Source organism: Dipodomys ordii, unplaced genomic scaffold (assembly GCF_000151885.1).
Source record: "Dipodomys ordii isolate 6190 unplaced genomic scaffold, Dord_2.0 Scaffold75, whole genome shotgun sequence".
In the NCBI taxonomy this organism is placed as follows: Eukaryota; Metazoa; Chordata; class Mammalia; order Rodentia; family Heteromyidae; genus Dipodomys; species Dipodomys ordii.
In genome coordinates this window covers 526,906-553,412 of record NW_012267291.1, presented here as the reverse complement: position 1 = coordinate 553,412, position 26,507 = coordinate 526,906, and the positions used below count along the sequence as shown (strand labels likewise).

Here is a 26,507-nt window from a genome sequence, read left to right as displayed (position 1 = left end):
GGGGCTGGAGGGAGACGAGGATGGGAGGAGGGTGAGAATGAGAGGAGGCTAGGGTGGGAGGAGGGTGGAGGCTGAGAGGGAGGCCATCACCAAGGTCAGCAATCAAGGTGTGCAAGAAGCAGCTTCTAGGTGAAGCTGACAGGAGTCCATGAACTAGGGACGAGGCACAGGGCAGAGAAGAAAGAAGACTGGTGTGGACATGGGGTCTGGCTGGCGGGCGGGTGGGCGAGCGGGGGCTCTGCAGAGCTGGGCTGAGGGAGGGAGGATTGACTTTGTGCTGAGCCGTGACTGCAGCTGTTGGAAGAGTACTTGGCTCCCAGGAATGGCCCTCGGACAGTGGTGGAGAGCTTGCTGTGGCTCTGGGTGTGGCTCCTCCTGCCTGTTGGACCTCCAGGAGTGGAGGTCGTGGTGGTGAGAGGAGCCCAGAGCTCAGGAGGGGCCGAGGCTCCACAGAGCTGGGCCGGATTTGGAAGCCCAAGGACCAGTCCAGGACTGACCAGGGAGGGCGGTGGCTGAGGAGGAGCAGCGCCTGAGGCCTGACTGCTGGGCATTTGTGTTGGGCTGGCACAGGAGCTGGGGCCCGGGGGAGGCAGTGTGGCTGGCCCGGGGAGAGGGCTGGGGAGCAGGTCTGAGGCTGGGCTGTGAGGGTCAGGGCCTTGTGGGAGGGCCTCCACGGGCTCACCCCCGGTGATCCTCTTTGGGGAACTTCATTCTCAGAGGAGCAAGGAGTTATGGATTGATTTTGGGATGGGGGGATGGGATCCAGCAGAAATGGAGGAGTTGATGAGCCAGGCCAAACGGGATGAGCACGTGCCGCGCCTCCCAGCATGGAAGAGCCCACCTGGGGCTGGTCTAGGAAAGCCCTACCTGGCCTTCTGGCCCAGCTGGGCACAGTGGCTGACCCAGACCCCGGGAGCCCAGTTCAGAGTCTGTCTGTACGGTCTCTGTGGGAGCCCGGGGCTCAGAGGGCAAAGGTGGCCTGTTCATTCCCATCATTCAGGGCCCAGACTGGTGCCCCAAGAGCAGGCCAGGCTGTGGCGCTTGCTTCTGGCTTTTCTCAATGACAATCGCTCCATTTGAGGTGTATTTCTTTTTTGGGGGGGGGTCCAGTTGTGGGGCCTGAACTCTGGGCCTGGGCGCTGTCCCTCAGCTCTTCAGCTCAAGGCTAGCGCTCTACCACTTGAGCCACAGCGCCACTTCTGGCTTTTTTTCTTTTTGCTTATGTGGTGCTGAGGAATCGAACCCAGGGCCTCAGGCATGCAAGGCAAGCGCCCTACCACTGAGCCGCCTTCCCAGCCCTGAGGTGTATTTCTTAAGCACACACTTGTAATCCCAGTACTCCAGTGGTAGCAGCAGGATCGCAAGTTTGAGGCCAGCCTGAACTTCATCGTAAGACCGCATCTAAACAAAACCAGCAGCCCCCAAACCAAAACCAGCGTGGTTCTCAGCCTGGGCTCTTGGTCCATGCAGGAGGCTCCGTGAAGACGCTGGGCTGTCACGCCCGGGGGTGATTGGCATCTGGTGGTTGGAGGCCAGGCTGCTGGGATGGAGCTCGTGGAGAGGACCCGCGCTCCGGACGGCATGGTCGAGGAGACGTGCCACCCCGCTCTCCCCTCCCCCCAGGGCCGGGCACACCAGGGTCCTTCTGTGGGGTGGGGGTGGGCAGTTTGGCAGGCCCAGAGAGGCGGAGGGCAAAGCCACTTGCCTGGGAGCGGGCAGGAGGCAGAGGAGGGCAGGCGCCGCAGGCTGGCCATTCCTGCGAATCCATCCCCACAGCTTGGGGAGTGTGCTGGGTGGTGCCAGGTCTCCCTGAGGACAAGGCTCGTCTACCCAGCAGCTATTGGGGTGCGAAGCCACATGACCCTCCCACTTGGAAGCAACCAGGCAGGAAGTCCCAGACCCATTCGCACAGAAGCAAGAAGCGTGTGAGCTCAATCCATCAAAGCAGGCTGTGGGTGCAAGCGCCCTCTGTGGCCTTGAGAATAGTAGCGTGTCTCATACATTTCCGTTAGGATAGTAGATATGTGGGTGTCTGTAGAGGGTTCTAGAAGAACCATTGCTCACTGTCTGGGGGACCCAGAGCTGTGTCCGTGCACTTCTCAGAGTTTCTTCACTGGGAGTCAGCAGTCTCTTGGGCGTGAGTTTGATGTAGCAAAGGGCTTGGCAGAGTGCTTGGAACTCTAACGTGGAGGAGAGAGCCCGTGGGACGCCTGGGCCGGCCGGCATCTGCAGCTTACTTTTTGCTGGGTGCTCTGAGGGCAGAGGCAGCAGCAGCCCAGCCTGGCGTCCCTGAACTTTCAGCACCGTGGACAGCGCAGTGCAAGCGCTGCTCCCAGGAGCCAGGCTGACTGCCCACCTGAGGCCCAGCCCTGCAGAGCCAGGGGAGGGAGCTGGCTTCTTCCTCCCCAGGCACTGTGTGTGCCTGACCCTGCCTCCTGTGGCCCCCTCCCCAGGGACACTAAGAGGACACTAGAAGGGGACACTGAGGCTGGAGTGTGAGGGGCAGTCTCTAGAGAGACACCCTTCACAGGGAGGCTCAGCCGGTTTATGACCCGCAGAGAACCTCAGTTTCTCCTGCAGGTGAGGTATGTGGCCAGAAGGGTGGAGAGTGCTCCTGAAGCGGGGAGTGGAAGCGGCACCCTGCAGGAAGGGACCTTAGGGGGGACAGTCCCAAAGTTCGTCCACCTTGTCCCATTGTCCCTGTTGGTTCCCTGCAGAACTTAAGGGGTAAAAAACGTGGTGGTGGCTTTACCCTTTCTCCAGGTCCTTGCAAAGGAAGCTGGGCCAGGGACTGGGCAATGGTGGGGCCTGGCTGGGTAGAGAACAGAGTGACAGGAGAGAGCAGACAAAGCAGCCAGTGCTCAAGGAGATGGAGAGGCTGAGCATGCAGTGGAGAGAGGGGCCCGGGCTGGGCTGGAGAGAGGGGCCCGGAGCTCTGGGTAGCTGAGCCCCTGGAAGTCCCATCTCCTGCCTCACCTCCTCACTGGCGGCCAGCAAGCCAGGGTCACTAGCACATGGTCACAGGAAATGGCGGCACAGAGAGGTTTGGTCATTTAAACAAGGTCACAGAGAAAGTGCAGAGGCAACTTAAGCCTGCTGTGGTGGCCGCTGCTCTCCGGGCGGCACGGACTGTGTGTGGACAATCATCCTTTCCCCTAATTCCCACCACCACGGGACACAGCCATGGCCAGCTGTCCGCAGCCATCCCTAGCAGCCGTCCCGCCGTCACCAGCCTCCGGTCTCGCCCCTCACTCCCGAGGTCACGGGAACGTTTTTGAATGCCCTGTTTTGCTTTTGGACCAGCCAAGATGCCATCTGCGTCCAGTGAGGAGGAGACTGAGCCTGGCAGCCTCCTGCCCACTGCTGACCAGCTCTCCCAAGCCTTAGCGGGCGCGGACTCCCAGGACTGTCCCCTCAGACCCCTGGAAAGATCCTCGGGACCGCTCCCCAGCCCCCCACTGCTGCCCACCCCACTGCCCAAGGGAAGCTGCAAACTCACAAAAAGTGTCACAGGTAAGTGCACGCTGGGTTTCTACTCCTCCTCCAGCCTGCTCTCAGAGGGAGGGGCTCAGGGGTCAGGGCATGGCCCCCCTATGTGGTTAACTGATAGGGGATTAAAGGGGGGGTTGTAGCGCCAGGATTCCCCACTGAGGGGCTACAGGCTGGGGGCTTCGCCTTCCTTTTCTAGCTCTGCCATTCTGTGAAGAGTTGCTTCTGCATGTGACCGCTAGATGGCAGCAGAGAAGTAGAAAACCTCCTACCCGGGTTTCCCCTCCCTCACCTGGGAAAGGGCTGCGGAGGCTATAGGTGTCCTGGTCCGTTCAAGCTGCTATGACAGAGCAACAGGAGGCTCACAGTCTCCGCTCAGGAGGTTGCAAGTCCCAGATCCAGGCAGTGCCCACAGGCCTGCTGCCCGGAAGTGGCCCACGTCATGGTTTAAGGGCCGATTTCTCGTCACGTTAGACAAGGGGGGTCCAGCGGGAGCTTCCCCATCCCTGCCATCCTGCCCCTCCCTTCCTCAGGACCCCACAGGGCCCAGACGCCCCGTGTGTCAGCCGCTGGGCCCTGGGGACAGGAGGGCACCCTCTCTCGGTGGAAGGCTCCCCCTGCGGCCTCCGCCAACCGCACAACCCTCAGCCCACTCTGAGCCTGTCTCCTCTTCTTAGAAAAGGGAATGGGGGGCAGGACCGCGTGTCCAGCGTGCAGCCAGGGGCGCTCCCGGGACGTCCCCTGGTGATGGTTTGTTTCTCTGGGCGTCGTGACCCTGTGGAGGGAGTGCGCTTCCTCCTAGGTGAGGGGCGGAGGGTGCTGGTGCGGGAGGGGGTGCTGCCGTGGTCCTGTCAGGAGCAGGGGACGTCCCCTCGGGGAAACCCCAGGCCAGGGCACCACGCGGCAGAGATTCCTGATCGCCTAGCACATCTTGCCTGGTGCCACCTCACACCCTGCCCCCGGGGGAGGGGGCGGGAGGGGAAGCCCAAAGAAATGAAGTGGGGAGGGCGGGGTGCTGGTGGCAGTGTGGGGGGCGGCTGGCTGTGAAACTCAGCAAATACTTCTGCATCCCACACAAAGCACAGTCCCTCCTCACAGACAGAACAGGGACAGAGCTCCCCCCCCCGCCACCCCCCCTCCCCTGCCAATGGAGGGAGGGGACAGGGCTGTCCTGACTGCTGCTCCCAGGAGCCTGGCCAGCCCTGCATCTCCACGTGTGTCGGCGCCTGGCCGTGGGTGTGGCGTGGGCGTTCTGTTCTTTGCTTGTTGGTTCCTGCCCCGCCTCAAGGCCTCGGTCCCCGCAGGACACAGGAAGCATGATGCATAATGCACAAAGCGTGACACGTGACGCACGCCCTCTCTCCCCCCCCCCCCCCGCACCCAGGCCAGGCTGCACTCTTCCAAGGCTCCAGCTTGAAGAGCACCGAGCCACCCCTCCGGGGGCAGCTCTCCACCCCCACGGGGTCCCCACACCTCACCACCGTCCACCGGCCGCTGCCCCCCAGCCGCATCATCGAGGAGCTGCACCGGGCGCTGGCCACGAAGCACCGGCAGGACAGGTGAGGCTCGGCCCCCACAGGAGCCCCGGCGCCACCCCCCAGGACTGTGCCTGCGTGCCCACCCCGGATGCCGGGCCAGTTCCACAGTCTTCTGTGGTTCCCCCCTCAACTAGAAGCTCTTAATAATTTCTGCACAAGCCACCTGCATTGTCACTTGGTCCCCATGTCCCAAGAGGATGAGGGCCCAAGATGTGTGCAGCACCCCAAAGCCAGGGGGCGAAGGCCGCTCTTCCCCCACGGCTCCGGGGGCGCCAAGGGCTGGGTGCCGGGTGGAAGGAGGCCGGCGCGATCACTTCTAGCTCGGGAAAGGAAGCAGGGTTATTGGAGGCAGCCGGCACAGAGCCCAGGTGTGGTCGGGCAAAGTACAGAACAGGCAGACACGCTTCCCCGCTCCCGAATGGGCCCATTGCACCCTGCTGGACCACCTGCGGCCCCGTTCCCCACATGCATGTTCTGTGCTCTCCACCACACGGCAGTCTGCACAGACGTGCGTCCTGGGCTCACAGCCTTGCGGTCTTTCTGGGGTCTTTCGCTCTGCTCAGGACCTGAAATCAAATCCCAGAAGCCAGGCACCACCGTAGCCACACCCCTTATTAGGCCCTAGTCAATGCAGGTGGTGTGAATGCCACCCGCACGGTCTGTCTGGTTTAGTTTCCAGGGGCGGGAGAGCAAGGGGTCTCCGAAGAAGCGGGTGGAAGTCCGCCTGTCGAGAGCGTCCAGCATGGAGCGGGGCAAGGAGAGGGAGGAGGCGTGGAGCTGTGAGGGCGCCAAGGAGTCGGAGGAGAACAAGGAGAACTTGCTTTTGAACTCTGAGCTCAAGGACGACTTGCTCCTGTACCAGGATGAAGAGGTGCTGAACGACTCCATCATCTCCGGTGAGGAAGCAGATGGTGGGGAGGGTCCACGGCCACAGGTGCCACCCAAGGGGGCAGGGGCACAGACCGTGCGTGGCTGGCGTTCTCCGCTGGCCATGGAGCTGTGTGTGGACTGGTTTCTTCACTGGCCACGGAGCTGTGTGTGGACTGGTTTCTTCGCTGGCTACAGACCGTGCGTGGACTGGCGTTCTCCGCTGGCCATGGAGCTGTGTGTGGACTGGTTTCTCCGCTGACCACGGGGCTGTGTGTGGACTGGTTTCTCCGCTGACCACGGGGCTGTGTGTGGACTGGTTTCTCCGCTGGCCATGGAGCTGTGTGTGGACTGGTTTCTCCGCTGGCCACAGACCGTGCGTGGACTGGTTTCTCCGCTGGCCACGGGGCTGTGTGTGGACTGGTTTCTCCGCTGGCCATGGAGCTGTGTGTGGACTGGTTTCTCCGCTGGCCATGGAGCTGTGTGTGGACTGGCGTTCTCCACTGGCCACAGACCGTGCGTGGACTGGCGTTCTCCGCTGGCCACGGAGCTGTGTGTGGACTGGTTTCTCCGCTGGCCACAGACCGTGCGTGGACTGGTTTCTCCGCTGGCCACGGGGCTGTGTGTGGACTGGTTTCTCCGCTGGCCACGGGGCTGTGTGTGGACTGGTTTCTCCACTGACCATGGGGCTGTGTGTGGACGTGGACTGGTTTCTCCGCTGGCCACGGGGCTGTGTGTGGACTGGTTTCTCCACTGACCATGGGGCTGTGTGTGGACTGGCGTTCTCCGCTGACCACGGGGCTGTGTGTGGACTGGTTTCTCCACTGACCACGGGGCTGTGTGTGGACTGGTTTCTCCACTGACCACGGGGCTGTGTGTGGACTGGTTTCTCCGCTGGCCACAGGGCTGTGTGTGGACTGGTTTCTCCGCTGGCCACCGACTGTGCGTGGCTGGCGTTCTCCGCTGGCCACCGACTGTGCGTGGACTGGCGTTCTCCGCTGGCCACTGGCTGGGGAGGAGCTGCAGCCCCGGGCGCCACTCTTCGGGGCCTTGCACGAAGCGCTGAGGTGCTGCTCGCCCAGTGTGGACAGAGCGTGGCCTCAGGTCCCAGCATGCCGCGGGAGGCTGGTGGTCATTAAAGCGGAAGGGCTCTGGGCAAGGCTTATCTTTGAAGATGAGGCTTTCCAGAGATGAGCCCAGAAGAACAGTAGGGTAATGGGTATTTACTCAGGTCTCTCAATGTTTTTCTATGCAATGGATGAGTGTTTACTGAGCCTTTCTTATGCACCGCACAGCTGTAAATGCACAGGATTGTGATAGTGTACAGTAGTGGGTGTTTCTTGAACACTGTGCTGTTAACAGGTGTATGTGGTATCATGCAGTGCAGTCTATCGAGAGGTGTTTTGGATGGTTGTGAACAGCTAACAGGCTATGTGGAGAGCGCTGAGTGCAGTGGCAGGTGTGTGAGGAGAGTGCCGCAGGTTACACACCTGGAGGCCTCTCGACATTCCTTCACCAGGCCCTACTGCATGTCTGGCACTATGCTGAGCCCCATGGATCGGCCATGATCAGGGAACACTTGTTCTCTCCTCTCCCGTGGTGAATGGAACAACCACCACAGCAAAGAATACACACCGAAAGCACACACACGTGCATCAGAACACATTCCAGTCCTAGGCCCGAGAGCTGCATCAGACAGCCAAGGCCACACAGAACGTCACGTGCGTGACTCTGGGAGTGATGTGGAGTGGAGGCATTCCAAGGAGGCAGCCGAGAGAATTCAGAGCTGAGGGAACAGTGGTGTAGACTGGACAGTGCTGGGTTTGCTCCCAAGGCAGAAAGGAAGGTTCTAGAGCAGTGAGCAGAAGGGAGGAAGAGATCTCAAGGGAGGAGAGATGTGGGAAGCGGGGTTTGCCTCCTGTGGTGCCCCACAAGGACCTCCTCATTGGTAAGGAAGCCAGGGAGAGGCCTGTGAACAGGTGTCAGCAGGGTCTTTGTTGCAGCGTTTAAAGTCCTCAATGGTCCCCACTCTTCAGGAGGGGTATGGACAAGGATGTCCTTAATCCACCCTTTTTGTTATTGGGGTAAAACTGACATACAGAATGGTACATCGCGGTGAGTGTTACCACCCTTAAGATAGCACGTCCGACACGCACCCGAACTTCCCCCTGCTCCTGGGTCCTCCTTGCTCCCCATCACCCAGAGCACTTTCTAGAACTCAGGTACATGGAATCAGTAGGTACTCTTCAACGTTTTTCATTGTTACTATAAAAGTGATGTACAGAGGGGTTACAGTTACGTAAGTCAGGTGAGAAACACATTTCTTTGTGGACCGTGTCCCGTGTCCTGTCTGTCTTCTTCGCTCATCACCACTTTGGAGGATGGCCCGGTGGGCTGCTTGGTCGGGGTGTGGACCGGCCGCCATTCATGGCCCCCGGTGGTTTTCAGCTGTTGCCAATACAGCATGGGCCGCGTTTGTAAGCAGGCTTTGTGGGGACACCTGCTCCCTCCTCTGGCTGATCAGTAGTAGCAGAACGGCCAGGCTGCACCTGGGCGTGGATGCATTTAGAAGGGGACGCGCTGTCTCCACAGTGGCCCTGCCTGCCCGTCCCCTCTCGGGTGCCTCACCACGTGGCCACTCCACAGGGCCTCCTTCGCCCACCCTAGAAGCCGGTGGCCATGGCTGTCCAAGACGGTTCTAGCTTCATTTCTGTAATGATTAATAATGTTGAACATTTTCCCCCACAGGCTTATGGCTCCTGTGTCCCTTGTTTGGCAAAAATGTCTATTTAAAATGTTTTCCCAGTTTTCAAGATGAGGTTGTTTGTTACATTGCAAGAAGTGTTTTCTATGTTTTAAATACATTTGACATACAAGCCCTTCATCCGATACCTGCTCCGAGAGCACGTCCTCCCTGTTGGGGGACGGCCTGAGTTCTGAGGAAACCTCTGCCGTCCGCTCAGCCGGCGCGCGCTCGTGGCTGGACCCATGTCACAAAGGTGCTCGCTTGCGTTTTCATCCAGAGCCTTACACTTCCAGGTTTTACAGTTGTGTCTATGAGTTGTTTTGGGTCAGTTATGTATGGTATACGTTGTGAGCCAAGGCCCAGTGCCGTTCATTGAAAAGATAAAAATACTTTTTTCCACTGAACTACTTGTGTCAGAAATTAGTGACCCACACATGTGTGGCCCAGCCCTAAACTTCTCTTTCTTGTCACTGACCTATTGCTTGTCTCTTAAGCAGCACCATGCTGTCTGAATGGCTGTGGCTTTATTATATGTTCTGACACCAAATGTATTAGTTCTTCAATTTTGTTTCCAAGTGTTCTGACTAATAGGTCCTTCGCAGGTGCATATCCATTTTATAGTTAATCTGTTCCTGTATGCACACATATACATGTATACAACACACATGCATGTGTGCAACACACACACTTATACACACATGTGTGCAGCCCATACACTCACATGTATACACATGTATGCAATACATACTGTCCACACATGTGCCCTTCCACATGCAACACACACATGCACAAACATATACACATACACACACTGTACACACACTGGTTAGAATTTCAACTGAATCTACAGGTGAATTTTGGGGGAGAATTGGAATGTGAATAATATTTGGTATTCTGCCTGATGAGTATTTCATTTGTTAAAAACTCCCTCAGCAAATGTTTTGTGGTTGTCAGTACATAACTATGTCTTGTCAGAAACCTGCCTCAGTGTTTCCTGTTTGGGGATCTATGTAGCTGGTATTTTTACTTGTTTATGGCTATTTTTGGCATATGGAAGAGCAGCTGACTCTTGCCAGGAAGAAGATATTCTGCAGCCTTGCCGACCTCCTGATTCTCCAGCAGTGCTGTTGTAGATCCACGGCATGTCCCGCACAGATGACTGTGTTACTTGTGTATGAACATTTTCCTCCTTCCTTTCCAAGCTGGAACTCTCTCGTCCCTTCCTTACTCCTCTCTAGCCTCTTAGTGCTGGCTAGGTCTTCCTGGGTGACACTTCCCAGCACTGGGGAGGTTGGAAATCTTTGTCTTGCTCCTGCTCTTAGGGGAGGCTCTTCCTTCATCAACAGTCCACGGCCTTTCAAAGACCTGTACCTGGTTCAGGAAGTTTCCTTCTTTTCATATTTGACAAGAGTTGTTGGTGTTAGCCTTTCCCCCCCCTTTTTGATCTTATCAGTAACGAATATTAGATTTTGTCAGTGCTTTCCCTTTTATTGAAGTACTGGTGTGGCTTTTCTTTCTTTTTAAAAAGTACTTTAGTAATTTGTTGACTTACATGGATTGCTTTATGAATAATAAAGTAATCTTGCTTTTATGAGATAATATCTGCTTGATAGTAACTTAATACAATCTTTCTAAATAATTGGAGTCTCTTTGCTACTCTTTAAAAGATTTTTACATCAGTATTCTTGATTTTTGTCTTTAGTGTTATGTTCCTAAATGTATTTTCTTGTCTGATTTCAAAGCGACTTCTGGCTTTACAGAGTGCGTTTTTAAAGTATCCCATTATTTCAATTTTCTGACATTTTTGTATAATACTTTTATCATTTATTCTTTAAGTGTTTTGTAAAATTCGTTGTGAGTTTTAGTAGATTGTAGTTTTTCAAGGAATTTGTCCATTTTGACTAAATTACCGAATTTATTGGCATAAAGTGTTTTGGAATATTCCCTTATATCCTTTTAAGATCTATAATTAGATGATGCAGATGTCACCTTCCCTCCCTCCCTCCTTCCGTCTCTCCCTCTACTTTCTGCCCTCCTCTTTCTTTATCAATCTCTCTAGAGTTTTATCAGTTTTATTATTAGAACTCGCTCTTGGTTTCAGTTATTTTTTTTGCTTCCTGGTCTGATCTTGTTTTTTTTCTCTCCTATTTGTGGTTTACTTTGTTCTTCCTTTCCTAGCTTCTTAAAATGGACTTTGATGTCATTGCTTCTTTTTTAATATAGACATTCAATGCTATAAAATTCTCCTGTAACAACATTATGACATATTATATTTCCATTTGCTTCAAAATGCTTGGTAGTTTCGCTTTTGATTTCTTCTAGGAACTATGGGTTTTGATGACATTTCTTGTTTAGTTTCCAAGTACTGGGTGTTTTTCTAGAGATCCTTTTGGCTATTGACTTCCAATTTTCAGAACACGTTTTATGTGAATTGAGTCCTTTGCAGTTGAGGGAAGCATGTTTTGTGGCCCAGAATAGGATCCGTCGTGGTACAAATGAGGAGTGCACTTGAGCCTCTGGCCTCGGACAGAGGGTACCGCTGTGCTCTGTCCCCACGGATTTCTGCTCACCTCTTCTAGGAATTCTTGAGAGAATTCATGGCCGTCCCCAGCGGCAGCCATAGATGTATGTATTGTTCCCTTGCACCCGTTTTTCACCAAGTTTGCCCCTCTTTAGGCTCTTACTCCCCCTTCTTGGTGAAGTAGCATCTGCCATCTTGCCATGGGATGATTCTGACCCTTCTGGTCCCTAATAAGGTTCTTTGCTGTGAAATCTCAGCACATCTCTGCAGCTTTCAGTGATTAATACGAGAATGTACCTCTTTACTGTTCATCTACACGTGCCTTTATATTTAGCAATGCAAGCTTGGCAGGCACCATGTTGTCCTGTCTTGCTTTTTTTTTTGGGGGGGGGAGGTCCAGTCGTGGGGCTTGAACTCTGGGCCTGAGCGCTGTCCCTCAGCTCTTCAGTTCAAGGCTAGCACTCTACCTCTTGAGCCACAGCACCACTTCCGGCTTTTTTTCTTTTTGCTTATGTGGTGCTGAGGAATCGAACCCAGGGCCTCATGTGTGCAAGGCAAGCGCTCTACCACTGAGCCACCTTCCCAGCCCCCCTGTCTTGCTTTTTCATCCATTCTGCAGATGGTTGACTTTAATTAGGGCATCCCAACTATTTACATGCATCTGATTGATTTGGTTAGGCTTAAGTCTGCCATCTGGTTGCTTATGTTTATTTCTTCCACCTGATTCTTTTTTCTTTTCCTGTCTTTTTGGTTGGGCATACTTTGTTACTGCATTTTACCTCCTCTTGCTTTTTGAATGATATCATTTTGGTAGTTTTAGTGGTGGGTCTCTTTAGTTTAGAGTATACCTCTATTTCCTTACTGTCTACATTCGCTAATCATGCCGTGTTACGGGCTAATAGCCTTACTTCCTTTCCATTGTGGACATCCATCTGATTCATGTGCTTGGAACATCCTACCATGTGGCTGCTGTTATTGATAAAGTCCCTTCTCCTTGAAGAGAGTTAAATCATAATAAAGACCACATGTTCACATGCCATGCGCTGCCCAACAGTTCCCAGCTCATCTCTCCTCTGCTCAGATTCAGCTTCCACCTGCCATCCCTGTCCTTCTGCACGAAGGACATTATATAGGAATGATTGATTGATTGATTTTGCTTTCATCTTGAAGGATATTCAATCACGCATGGTGTTCTTAGTTGTCTGGGTTTTCTTCCTTCGTTGGTGTGAGAAAATCTCCACCATCTCCTTCCTTACACTGTGTCTGGAATCCCCTCTGCTTTCTGTCCACACAGAATGTCTGTCTGCCTGTCTCTGGATGCTGTTGAACTTTCTCTCACCACCTCTGCCTTTGACAATGATAACCTACAGACCATTCTCTTGGCCAGGCTGGAAGCTAGTTCATAGAGCTTTTCTTTGCTTCCTTGTAGCTGTGGTCATTTTTGATTGGAGGACATACGTTGTGAATTCATTTCTAGGTCTTTGGATACTTTCCTATTCCTATAAATACCCTTGAGTTTTATTCTGGGAAGCAGTTACTTGGAAGTAGTCTAAATAAGTACAGTCTGGCTTGCTATTCGCTTTTCTTAGATAGAACTAGAGTAGTGTTCACTCCAGTGCTAAAATTATTTCCCCTCGGTGAGGCGGGACCATCTGTGCGCCTCGCTAGGCATCTTGGGGATGGTGGTGCGGCCCAGCTCGGCCGTGGCGCGGGCCCAGGCCTGCGCTCCCCTCCCCGTGGGGCCCACCTGGGCCGGGGCGCGGGTGGTGCGGGTCCGGGCCTGGGCCTGCGCTCCCCGTGGAGCACTGCGAGCTGCTCCTCCCACCAGGCGGTGATGGGCCGGGGACTTGGGGCTCTCTCTGCCGACCTTTGGGCCTTCCCAGTCCTTCCCAGTCCCACGGTCTCCGTGGTCTCTCAGCTTCATTCCCTCAACCCAGGGAGTTTTTCAGGATCTTCCGGGTCCTCTCCACGAGCCATAGGCCAGCTGCACTCCGAGGTGTCAGCCGGGGCTGTTCTCTGGTCTAGTCCTCTGACTCCCATTTCCAGAGTTCTTTCTGCTTGCTATTTGCATCTTGGAAACTATTGTTTCATGTATTCTGACTTGGAGTTTGTTTGAAGAGAGAAAGACATGGAGTCCATGCTTCTCCATCTTGGACTGAGACGGTGCTGGAGGCCGAGAGCCCTTGGGCATGGGGCTTGCTCCTGCGGTCCCACGCTGTGATTCTGCATATGGCAGAATGCACATCCAGGGTCAGTGCGCTCACCCTGCCAGCTCCTCTACATTGAGTGAACAGGCTTTGAGCTCAGGTAGCGGCCTGTGAGGGCAGGTGCAGAGCTTACCATGCAGACGTGTGTCACAGATGTGTGACACACGTGGTCACAGGTGTGTGCCACTGGGAATTAGGCCACTGATCATTTCCGGTTTTCCTTCCTTACCTTCTGTGCTCTCCTGTGATTTTTTTTAATACTGTGGACTAAACCCAGGTCCTCAAGTGTGCCAGACAAATGCTCTGCTACTCGAGCTCACCCCAGCCCTTTGGGTGGTTTTTCACACAGGATCTCGCTCACTTTCAGACTGGCCCCACGCTCATGATCGTGCTACCTCTACCTATCAAACACTGTGCTTGGCTGCACTCCCATTTTCAACTGATAACAAATATCCAGGTCAAAAAATGTTCAGTCATTTAACGAAGTGTTCTTCCATTGTTCGTTTGGGTTGGTTTTTGTTTCTTTCATAACTACGACTAGAATAGCATCCTTTTATGTGTTCTTTACATTCTCATCACATTAGTTTAATCTCTCCTTTAAGAGGGATTTCTGAATCAAAGGACAGGAAGAGCAATAAAGCCTATTTGGGAATACTACGGGGAGGGGCCTTGTTTCCAGCCCACAGACAGGAAGTCTCAGCGTTTGCTTCCTGCTCGGTGTTAGTACACTCTGAGGATGCATGCTTCCTCAGATTAATTTAGTCAACTTGGATAAAAAGATATCCCTCCAATCCATGGTGACTTCATTGTAAGCTAGTTTTCCAGAAGTGTCCTTTTATGACTTCTAAGTAGCAAATTTTGGTAATCTGTGGCTATCTTGGTGAAGGACTTCCTGTGAAGACAGCCCAGAGGTTCCTCCTGCAGCCCTACTCTGTGCCCTGGCTGTGGCCCTGGAGGCTGGGTTAATAGCATATGAGAATCCTTTGTCTCTATACAGATTTGTTCTGCAGAATATTCCTCATTCACACCTAGAAATCTCCCAACAAAAAGCTCTTTTTTTCAGTTCAAAATGAGTGTGATTGGCAGTGTGTAATGACAATCCTCAGACATTTGCGGTAGGTTTAAGCACTTGCTTAATCACACACTGAAAGATGAAACCACACTCAGTATAGTTTATGCTTGAGCACACGAGGCTTCTCAGAAAATGCCATTCCCTCTCCCTCTGCCACATGCTAGCCCTCCGCAGTGATGAGGAACTTGACCTGAGACCTTGGAGACTTCCTAAATGTGTGGATGTCACCACGGCTTTCCACTGCCCTCGTAAACACCCTGCGAAATGCACGGGCCGCCTCCGGGATCTTTATGATTTGATAAGTACAGGAGTGCTGGCATTTATGAAGCTGTTATAGCAGATGTAGGCCGGAGTGCTTGCTCTAGTGATTTGCAGCCATTATTTCTCTCTCTCTCTCTCTCTAAGGAATACAACAGGTTCACATTAGAAACTTAAGCCTCAGCTGAATCCCACTTTTGTATGTTGCATCACGCATTTCTCTCATACGTCCCGCTGTGGGGGCTATTTTCCTTGTTTGTATCCCCAGGGGGTTGGACTTGGTCTCCTTGGGGAGCCATTTTTGTCTGTGTGTGGAAGCAATGGCATTGGACGGTGTCTTGGGACTCAGATTTCTGCCCAAGTCAAACTACAGAGTCCCCCAGAGCAAAGCCATCACCGACGTGACGCATGAGTCTGGCCCGCGCTGCCTTGGGCTCCTCCGGACAGGCTGGGTCACAGGCCAGCAGCGCTGCCTCTCGGGGCGAGGGTCTGAGGACCCCCTCTGCCTGTGTGCGCAGACCGCGCTCATCCTGCTTTGGATTTTGCTCTCCTGTTCTTTTCAGGTGATAGTGAACCTTGAACCCAGGGCCTTGTGCTTGCTGGGCAGATGCCCTAGCATCCACAGCCATCCCTCCAGCCCCTTTTTTCATTGGTTAAGTTCCGAGGAAGGTCTTACTCCATGCCTGGTCTAACAGCTCCTCCGGGTCAGTAGCGAGGATAGGCTCATGCCATGGTGCTTCCCTCGGGGCTGGGATAGCAGGTGCACACCACCACACACACCCAGCCACTGGTTGAGATGGAGTCTCTCACACTTCTTTATGCCTGACCAGGCCTTGAATCAAGATCCCCCAGTCCTTGCTGTCCAAGTAGTTTGAATTACAGGCTCAAGCCACCTCACCTGGCTCCATTAAGCTCATTCCAGTGCCCAAGAGCCTTCCCATGCTCTCATTTCAATCCACTGATTTGGGGGCCATGAAAAGTCCAAAATCAAACCCCAGCCCTCAGACCCAGAGCTGTCCGGGTCTCCTGCCCACCCAGTGGTGTTCCCTGAGGAGCTCGTTCCTGGGCAGGCCAGGTAGCTGTTTTTCATTTCAAAATAACACCAATAAGCCATTCCAGGGCCTCCCACCTTCCAGACACACGTGTTTCTTGTTTAGCCCAGAAGTCTAAAGAGGACCCGGGTCTGTGCCTCTCCAGGGTGCAGGGAGAGCAGACTGTGCAGGCGAGCAGAGCGGGAAGATGTCAGTTGAAGGAAAAAGTGAAGCCAGCGGCATGAGGGCAGCGGAGGCTCTGGCCCCGCCACCCTGGGCCTCAAGGAGGGGGCCGGCCATGCGGGAGGAGGTGGGCTGCGCTGTGACCGGGAGGACAGAGCACAGAGCACCAGTGTTATTTCATACCGTCAGTAAACCCGTCCGGCCAGCCGCCGGGGGCATGGCCCGGCACTCCCCTCCCTCCTCTCTCCTGCCCGTGGCTGTGCTGACCCGTCTCCTCTTCCCTGGGGTCTCTCAGGAACGCTGCCGAGGAAGTGCAAGAAGGAGCTGTTGGCCGTGAAGCTGAGGAACCGGCCCAGCAAACAGGAGCTGGAGGAGCGGAACATCTTCCCGCGGAGGACGGACGAGGAGAGGCAGGAGATCCGGCAGCAGATCGAAATGAAGCTCTCCAAGTAAGTGGGCGCTCCGCTGATCCAGCTGATCCAGCCCATGTCAGGCTGGGCACCCGGCCTCGCCTGGCCATGCCAGACACCAGTTGCAGCTGTGCCAGGCCGTGTGGTTGGCCCCAAGCTGGACCAGAGCTCCCAGAAGCTGCTCTTGATGCCAATGTTGGCTCAGACTTCCGTGGTGGGAACCAAGCTGCTCCCCAGCCCCAAAATGTGTATTTCCCATGATGATCCAAACTGTCTCAGACATTAGGAATGCCCCCTGGGCCCGATCACTCTCCCCACAGACTCTGCTCTGCAGGTGCCAGAATCCACGCTGAAGAAGTAAGGGTTGCAGGTGGCCAAGGCCACACTGGCCAGGGCTCAGGCCAGGGACGGTCCCCCTTAACCTGCATCATGGTTAATGGCTCCAGCAGTGCGTGGTCCTGTGAAGTTTTTCAGGAAAAACTTGACACCCCCTCCCTCCCTTCTCACTCACTCACTTTCTCTTTCTCTCTCTCTCTCCTCCTCCTCCTCCTCCTTTTATTCTCCTCCTCTTCTTGTTCTTCTCTTTCCTTCTCCTTCTTCTTCTCTGTCTCTCCATCTCTCTCTGTTCCCCCCCCACACACACACTGGGGCAGGATATGTACCAAGTCATCTAGAGCCACGAGTGAGTGCTAGTTCCTCCTGTGGGTCCTTTGAGGGTCACAGCAGGGAGGCCCGAGGTCTTGGTGCTGTGGTCCCTTGGGATCCACCCTGGGCCCAGGCGGGGTCTCTGCCAGTGGGGACAGGACTAGAGCGGTCCCGGTTGACGGGTTGGTGCGTCCTGGTTTTGCTGTGTGTGTCCAGAGCTCCTGGCGTCCACGGCCCATGGTGCTTGCTCTGCATCCCAGTCCCCATCTGTGGACAGTCTGAGCAGGCAGTGGTGGCGGGGCGGGGAGGGGGGTGGGGGGAGTGGGAGGGAGGAGGAGCCACATGGCTTATGTGATGTAAGGGCCGAGGATGTGAGAGCGTGAAGCTCAGAGGCAGACCTGTGCATGGCACCAGGTGTTCTGAGTTCTGAGCCAGTGTCCTTCCTGGAGAACGGGGACACGGCTAGCTGCCCGCTGCAGTGAGCATGGCACTCACCTCCTGCAGCCTTGGTGGCAGGGTGGGTACAGCTGGCCCTGGGCTCACAGGGCGGTCATCCAGGTGGGGGGTCTGGGGAACGGCCGGCCCTGGGCTCACAGGGCGGTCATCCAGGTGGGGGGTCTGGGGAACGGCCGGCCCTGGGCTCACAGGGCAGTCATCCAGGTGGAGGGGTGGTGTCAAGTGCTTTCCCAGCATGCATTGCTCCATCCCACGCTTTACCAGCATGCATTGCTCCATCCAGAGCTTTGCCTGGGGTATGATTGCTCACTCCAGAGCTGCGCTGCTGGCCGTTGGCCGGGCTCAGGAGCGCCAGCCTCAGCCAGGCAACTGCTGAGGCTCCCACAGGCGCCCCCACGCCCTGACCACCTCAGGAGATGACAGGGAGCAGACGAGCCTGCGTGCGCCTGGCCTGGCGCCGCGGCCTCTCGGCACCGTGTGGTGGAGGAGCGCACGGTTCTCCCTCAGGACCGTGACCGGGATTTGCATGGTGTCCCATGGCACATCCCGAACCCGGAAACGAGATTCCTAAGTTCAGGGTACGGTGTGTACCGAGGAGCGCTGCTGCACCACCTCTTAACGCAGAGAAGCTGCCAGGAGGACCCTCTTTTGTGTGTGCGTGCTCTTCTTTGGTGAGGGGAAGCTTTGAGTTTTAGGGGTGTCTGGTCATCACTGTGTCAGAAGCAGACACATACTCTTTCTGTGGGGAGCCAGGTGTGAGATCGCGAGAGGTACAAAACCCTGGGTCACGCAGAAGGAAGTGAATGTCCAGGGCGGCCATACTTTCTCTGTCACCCCTGTTCAGTCTGGCCATCAGACCCCTAAAGAAGCGACAGATGCGCAAATGAGTGCACAAAGCATTGTGTTAGTAAAACTTTATTGATAAACCAGGAAATGTTCCACAGGATAAGTCTGCTTATACGCATGGTATCCTGTTTGATCATCATTAGCAAGCGGTTAGAAGATTGTGCATCACAGTGTCCATGCCTACCTCCAACTGTGTGCATGGAAAATGCTTGTCTGTTTAATAATCAAACCAAGTTCTCTATCACATTGAATCGGAAGGGAATTGACTTATACGGTAATGGAAATTGATGCAAGAGTTCCTGACTCAATTATGTCACAATGTGCCCGCCGTGGGCTGGGGACAGGGCTGTGGCTGGGTCGGTGCTGGGGACAGGGCAGTGGCTGGGTCGGTGCTGGGGACAGGGCAGTGGCTGGGTTGGTTTCAGGGAGAGGGGCTGTGGAGTTCCTGCAGAGCCCTGATCACCAAAATTCACAGCATCAAAAAGCAGAGCCCAGATTAGCAAACATCACGGCACCAAAGTCTCAGGCCCTGGGCCTGGTGTACCCTCTGTGTCTGGAACCAGTGATGGGTTGATACGTTGGACTAGAATATAATGGCTGGTCCCTGGACATTTATCACTGTGTTGAAAACCTGAAAAACAGCCCCAGAATTAGACACAGAGAAAGCAGCCATTAAGACTCGACCTCCTGGGAGGCCAGAGGCTGCCTCCTGGAGTCTGGGTGTGTGTTCTCTGGGGTCCCTTTGTCTGGGCCCGGCCTCCTCCCTGGGCTTCTTACTCTGTCTCCTGCTGAATAATTCAGCTTCCAGTTGCCATGCCAACGGGCCATCACTTCATCCCAAAGTACATGTGGTGTTTTCACGGCATCCTGTTTTTCCATTTCCAGTTTCTTGGTATATTCCTGCTGATGTTCTTGTTCTGAAGTGTCCGCTGCCTCCCTGGCAGTGTCTCGTGCTTGGCCTGGGTACCACATGAGGTCAGGTTAGCTTTGATGGCAGAGGCGTGGGGTGCTTCTTACCCTGAGTGCAGGTGTGTGGACGGGCAGAGTGGACACCAGAGCCCTGCTCACACAGCAAGCGCGTCCTGGGATCTGCACAGGTGACTGTGCAGCCTCGTCCTGCCCACAGTCTGGGAAGGACATCAGAAACAAGGCCAGCTGTCATTTTCAAAAAATTATTTTTGGCAGGGTCTCGCCCTGTAGTCCAGGATGGCCTTGAAACTCACCATCCTTTGAATGCTGGAATTGGATTACAGGTATGCACAACCATGCTGGGTTGTCACTTTTATTTCTGTTGGTCGTGGGGCTTGAACTCTGGGCCTGAGCACTGTCCCTCAGCTCTTCAGCTCAAAATGAGCTATCACTTGAGCCACAGAGCCACTTCCAGCTTTTTTCTGCTTATGTGGTGCTGAGGAATCGAACCCAGGGCCTCATGCATGCGAGGCAAGTGCTCTACCACTGCGCCAATTTCCCAGCTCCATGCGCTGTCTCTTTTAAGTGCTGACTATTGGCTATGATCTGAGACAACCCATCTTCATGTACATAATCCACTCAGTGACCCATGACCTGGGGGTGCCATCACCTCCCGTGGAGACACGAGAAAAGTGATTATTAGGGAGAAGTTGAAGCACCTTGTCAGGGCTGTGGAGAAGAGAAGCCAGCTGAGGATGGGGGCAGGCACAGAGGGCAGAGACAGCGGTGGGCGAGGCATCCTGGACAATGAGTCTTCCACTTCCCTCAGCCCTGGCATTGAGTCTTCCTCTGTTGGGTTGATACCAGCTAGGTGCCTTCCGCCCCCGAGAGCACTGCAGGACACTTGCACCTGTGTTAGGAGGGGCTAGAGGGTGATTGGAAGTGTCTGCTGTGGGCGGCGGGGAGGCCCTTAGAGAAACTGTGCAGGGCCTCCTGTGTGGACAGGCAGCTTGAGTCCCCGCCCCCACCCCAGCGGGGTGCTTCGGCAGCTCTGCTGGCTCCCTCGAGGTCTCCACTGGCTTAGGAAGCAGAGAACTGCTGCATCTTCCCAGTGCCTGTGCCCCGGGCCAGGTTCCCCGTGAGTCTTAGAGGCTCTGGGCGTGGAGCAGGCTGTTCTGCCGCTCTGGGCATGCTCTGGTCGTCTGCACAGGACCCTTGTGGGCATCAGAGGAGGCCACAGGTGGCCAATGCTGATCTGGAGGTCAGCCTCGTTCCCGTGCTGTTTGGTGGTGGGGCGGTTGGCGTGTTTTCCTGGGCACGGGGCCAGGCGCTCTGAGTGTGAACCAGCCTCCTCTCCATCCCCCTGGGGAGTCCTTTGTTCTGGGCCACAGTGAGCAGCTGATTGAGGCTCAGTGGCCTCCTTCGGGAATTGGCACTTAGCATGTTAACACATTAGTGATGTGATCCTCAGCTTTTCTGTACGTTTTGTTCTGTAACCAGAAAGGACTGCCGGCGCTTGGGCTGTAGAACACCAGGTCCTGGAAAACACCGCGGCGCCCCGCCGAGCTTGCTCTAGACCTGTGGAATTTTCAGAGGATTGCAAGATGTTCTTGGGGGCAGGATGTGAGCCTGGCCAGAGCTGCTGGAGGGAGCTGGGATCTGGGATCTGGCATGACACTGCACAGGGCATGGCGGGGGGGGGCGGAGGGGGTGTGTGCGTGCGTGTGTGTGTGTGTGCGTGTGTGTGCGCATGTGTGCGCGTGCGTGTGTGTGCGCATGTGTGCGCATGCGTGTGTGTGTGTGTATGTGTATTGAAAACAGAATTTTTTTCCTAGGATCAGTAAAAGCAGGGTGACGACTTGTCATTATTCAGATGGAAGCCAGTACTGTCCAAGTGTCGAAGCATCGTCTCGGGCCGCAGGCTGTGGGGCTGGACCTGGGCTGGGGCCGGGGTCCTCGCTGCCCCCGTGGTGAGGGGGGCAAACTCACGCTGCGGACTTGAACCGCATGGACCTCCGTCCCACGGAGGAGACGTGAGGCCACGGTGGCTCGCCTGACCCAGCTGTCTGGGACAGAGACACAGCTTCCTCTGCCACCCCAGCTAGGCAGCACCAGCCCAGGGACGGAAGAGGCTTCTTTACAGGGGTGTTTTCTTACCCACTTGCAACTTTATCATCAGTTGATTGGCAAAGATGGGAACTTAGAGGAAATGGTGGCAGCAGCAATGAAAACAGTGGCTGAGAAATTCCAGAGCAAAACCACAATGGAGGGGAGGGGGCATGGTGAGGGCTGTGCAGGGCTGAGGATGGGGAGGGGAGGGGAGGGGGCTTGGTGTGGGCTGTGCAGAGCTGAGGATGGGGAGGGGAGGGGAGGGGGCGTGGTGAGGGCTGTGCAGGGCTGAGGATGGGGAGGGCGGGGGAGGGGACGTGGTGAGGTTTGCACAGAGATGAGAGTGGGGAGGGGAGGAAGGGATACAACAGAGGGGGCCCCAGCCCCTGAGGGCAGATGGGACCCTGCTCCTGTTGGGTGCAGGGTCACAGAGTCCTGGGAGGTGCTGGGGCGGTGGCGTTGGACAGCACACCGGATCGTGCCCACCTTCACCTTCAGTCCTTGCCACAGACCCACAGGCAGGGCCTCACCACTGCCCCGAGGCGGAGGGAGGCGGAGGGAGGCGGGGCTGCTTCCAGCCCAAGCGCCGTGGCCTTTGGAGAAGGAGGTCTGGTGGTGGCCGCGGCTCCCCGTGGCACCGAGGGGGGGGCCGTCCTGCCCAGCAGCAGCACCCTCAGCAGGGCTTGCCCGCTGTGTCCGCCCCGGCTCCCGCCCTCGCCCTGGGGCCCGAGTCCGCCCCTCGGACCCGGGCCTCAGAGTGGAGCGTGTCCTAGTGAGCAGGCCAAGTGTCCTGGCAGAATCTCATTATGGGCTGAACTTTCCTGGAATGGAGGAGGAGGCATCTTGATCTGCCCAGAATCCTCCTGGGTTCGGGAGCGGCTGCCCGTGGCGGTGTCTCCAAGGTGACTGGCGGGCGCTCAGGCCGTGCTCAGGGAGACGGGCGGGTGTGGGTGTGCCCCACCAGCCTTCACTGCACCGCCCCCTGCAGTTGTGTCTGCACACCGACGTGTGAGATACACATGATTGGATCAAGACTTGATGTCCCGCCTTACATCACAGATCAGACATGACGCTGATGTTACCAGAGGGGTTGGGGTGCGCGGGCGGGCAGATGTGTGTCTGAGAGGGGTGTGGTGTGCTCGGTCAGCTCTGCCCGGGGGGGGGGGGCAGCTGTGGACGCCGGGGACCCTGCTCAAGCGGAGTTGGAGCGTGGCCACGGGCTGGGCTTCCCCGTGTGGGCTCAGCCGAGGCCCTGGCGGTGATGGGAGCCGGGTGCAGATTCATCGCAGGCTTTCAGGAAGCCAGCCTGCCATCAGGCCGGACAAGGGATGGGATGGAAGTCAGGGCTTCCGGAAGCTGCCACAGCTGCCCGGGCAAGAGGCTGGGGTGCTGGAAGCAGGGGGGTGGAGGGGTTGCGGGACTAGCTGGGCCAGCAGTCACCCAGCCCACCTGGCCTTCTGCGGGGCCCCACGCTGCTCCCCTCATGGTTTCCTCACCCTCCAGGCCTCATCCCAGGGTCCCCTAGGGAGGACTCCTGTCCCCCTTCCTTCTCCCGGGGCGCCCTGTTCCCCAGCAGCCTGAGATGCGTGTGCCGGGCCAACTACCAGTCTGACAGGGCCCGGGTGAGGGGCAGGGGCTGCCTGCCTGGTGGAGGATGGGCGTCGCGGCCCAGCACAGCGCAGCGCAGCGCGCAGCGCGGCACAGCACATCCAGACGCCGCCTCGCCGGGGAATCCCGGGATCCCGGTGACTCAGGCCGGCTGGGGCAGGGCTGACATTCTGGGAACCAGGCCTCCCAAAATAGCTGCAGCCTCTGTGGGCGCAGAGCCGCTCGCTGCCAGCATCCAGCCTCCGCCTCCTTTGGAAGGAGTAGCTGCTCAGCCCTGCTCTGCGCTGAGCCGAAGGCAGCCTCCATCACGCCCGGGTCGCTTCCCGGATGGTGCAGAGTGGGCTGTGGGGAGGAGGGGGGTCGGGGGGAACCATGGCCTCTCATGGGAGTCAGAACTTGGGCAGCCAGGCCTGCACCTCCCCTGATTCCCTGTCGCCCTGAGCCACACCCCCTGGCCCTCCCTATCCTGGGACTCACCTGGGCCCTCCTGTGGGAAGGGCGGCCGGGAGGGCCGGGGCCATGCAGGGCTGAGAAACCGCCATGCCAGAGGTTGTGGCTGGGCCCCAAGCCCTGTGTATCTCGTTGGATCTTCGCCCTGAGCTAGAGACCCGGCACCCTAGCTGGCTGTTCACAAGAGAGGGCCGATGTGCAGGGAGGGATGGCTTGTCCACACCCCAGAGTGGGACTGACCGTCCAGTGGCCGCCTCACCTCCGCGGCGGCTTTGGCCAGCACCCTTGCTGCACAGGGCACTGGGAAGGAGGGCGGACGGAATCTGCACCCTCTCTCCCAGCTGTCTGGAGTTACGGTGCAGTGTCGTCATCTCTGCGGCGCCGCAGTATAATAGAATGCCCTGCGCAGTCCTCCAGGCTGGTGGGACTTGGTATCCACCCAGCCCCTGGTGGCTACAGTTTCATTCGCTAGTTCCTGGGGTCTCCGATGTTTCAGCTCCATATCTGAGTGACAGCATGCGACATTTGTCCTTCTCTGTCCACCTTATTCACATAACAGGGCAGCCTCTAGATCCAGCCACATTGCTACAAGTGACCGGATTCCATTCCTTTTGTTCTGGCGGGACAGTATTTCACTGGAGATACTGGTGTGGGTGTGCCTGTCCCTCACCAGCGTGTGCTTCGCTTGGTGATCACGAGGCGTCCCTGCGACCTGCTTCCTTGCTTCCAGTTGCTGCTCTGTGACCTTGTCAGGAAACTCCGAACCGTCCCCAGCGTGGCCGCGCCCGCCGCGCCGTGGCCGCGCTCACCGCGCCGCTGTGTGCACGTGCCCCGCAGCCTCCCTAGCATTTGTGATTGGTTCCTCTTTGATGATAATCATTCTGACTGGTGGCATGATTTCTCAAACTGCTGGTTTTTTAGTTCCTTATCTATTCTAGGCACCAAGTCTTCATGGGATGAAAAGTTAGCAGACTCTTTCCCTATCTTCTAGGATGGATTGTCTCCTTTGCTTCTGAGTTTGATGAAATCAGTTTTCTTTGGTTGGTTGTGCTATGTAATATGCTTGTCCAAGAGCCCCCTTCTCAGACGCGTACCTAGTGTTTTCTTTAGATTGTCTTCCAGTGTTTCATAATTGGGGTTTTGTGTATTTAGAATGCAAGTGATTTTGGCGTGTGATGGGAGGCCAGTCAGGCCTCAGCTGTCCACGCATGGGCGGCCATGTTTCCTACACCCTTTACTGACGGCTCTTACGTCTGTTCTTGGCACCTCTGGTCCCTGTTTATCGTCAGCTGTCTTGATCTGGACCTCTTGCTTCCCTCCCTTGGCAAGGTCTGTGGTCACAAGGTCTGTGTATGAACAGCACGCGGTTTCTGCAGCCATGCTGAGTCTTGGGAGTCATATGGAGACGTGAGCTCCGTGTTCCTGGTCTTCCCCGCTCAGGTGTGGGGGCAGCACCTGGACCGATTCCGTGCTCCCGCTTTATGCCAGTGAAAAGACCAGTCGTGGGAAAGGGCAGAGGAAGGCGGCCCTGGGAAGAGGACATGTCAGCCCATCTCCAGCCCCCTGTGGGCGCAGACCTGGGGCTCAGGTTTAAAGCGACAAAGCACGGAGGGGTGGGTGAAAGGTGTGCATAGTGAACAGTCCCCTTCACAGGCTCCGCCTGGTTGACAGTGATCTTGAAACGTGTTATCCATCAGCACTGGCCGTGGCGTTCGCTGTGATTGCAGAGGGACAGCCTGAGATGGTGGCTGAGAGCAGTCTCACCTTTATACTGTAAGGCAGTGGTTTCATCAAAACCTGTTGGTACCTTTGACAACACAGATGAGTGTCTAAGGGAGGAGAGTGTGTGTCTGACAGAGCAGGGTGTGAGTGTCTGAGGGAGGAGGGTGTGAGTCTGACAGAGCAGGGTGTGAGTGTCTGAGGGAGGAGGGTGTGTGTCTGACAGAGCAGGGTGTGAGTGTCTGAGGGAGGAGGGTGTGAGTCTGATGCTCGCGTCCGAGTCCCCGGCTGTTCCAGGGCTCGGGCCAGCGCAGAGCTGCAGGCAGGATGGACGTGGTTGCTCTGTTGTCTGAAGGTTGGAAGGGACCTGGGCCCTGTGCACCAGGGAGACCCCAGTGCTGGTGGTGATGATGACAGCCACGGTGCAAAGACAATGGTGATTCTGATGATGCCCACGATGCTGACGCCGCACGACGCCAGTGCCAGACCCCTTCCCACACTTGCCATCCTGAGCCCCGCTGGCCAGGGCGGGGCTCACCCGGAACTGCGCCTCTGTCCCTCCCATTCCTTTGGCTGCTTGACCTGGGGCCGTGTTTGTCCTGGCCTGACACGTGCAGACTCTCTCTGCAGGGTCAGGTGTATGTAGAGGTGAACTCGTCCCCCAGGGGACTCCAGAGAGGAGCCTCCCCCCAGGCTTGTGTCTGGAATGGAGAATACACGCTGGTATTTTTTAATGCCGCCATATGTCTCCAGATACTAGTGGGAGCCTAGTGATGGCGTCGGCCGCGGTGGAGAGGGGAACACCCACGTGGCGGCCGCACACGCGCTGGTCGCTATGGCCTGAAGGCTTTGTCCTATGCACCCACAGCTCAGCTGACGGCTGCCCTGGAGTCAGGACCGGCCCTGTGGCTTCACAAGAGCTGGCCAGGTGCCCTGGTGCCGTCCACGCCGCCGCCGTACAGGTGTGGTGGCCACTGGCAGCAGGAGAGGTGGTGCCTGGCTCAGCAAGGGGCGAGGGACTGGCAGGGCAGCCCATCCCCCCCTCCTCCCCCCCCCATCCACAGCCCCAGCCCCAGCCCAGCTACAGGCCCCAAGCTCGGGGCCCCAGGCCCCAGCCCCAACCCAGCCCCCATCCCCCCATCCCCCACCCCTATCCCTAGCCCATCCCCCACCCCTATCCCTAGCCCATCCCCCATCCACAGCCCATCCCCAGACCCCAGCCCAGCCCAGCCACAGGCCCCAGGCTCAGGCCCCAGGCCCCAGCCCCAGCCCAGCCCAGCCACAGGCCCCAGGCTCAGGCCCCAGGCCCCAGCCTAGCCCTAGCCCAGCCCAACCCAGCCCAGCCTCAGGCCCTAGCCCACCCCCAGCCCCAGCCCCCAGCCCAGCCCTAGCCCCAGCTCCCAGCCCAGTCTCAGGCCCTAGACCATCTCAAGGCCCCAGCCC

General features: G+C 56.6%; 1 protein-coding gene across 1 annotated transcript in view; it reads left to right on the top strand.

Moving 5' to 3' along the window:
- The window catches only part of Phactr3 (phosphatase and actin regulator 3), a 123,008-nt gene that overhangs the window by 84,007 nt on the left and 12,494 nt on the right, over positions 1-26,507 (top strand). Inside the window, 4 exon segments of the mRNA XM_013024328.1 lie at positions 3,304-3,513; positions 4,874-5,048; positions 5,700-5,923; positions 16,208-16,361. Of these exon segments, the coding sequence (XP_012879782.1) occupies positions 3,304-3,513; positions 4,874-5,048; positions 5,700-5,923; positions 16,208-16,361 (763 nt within the window).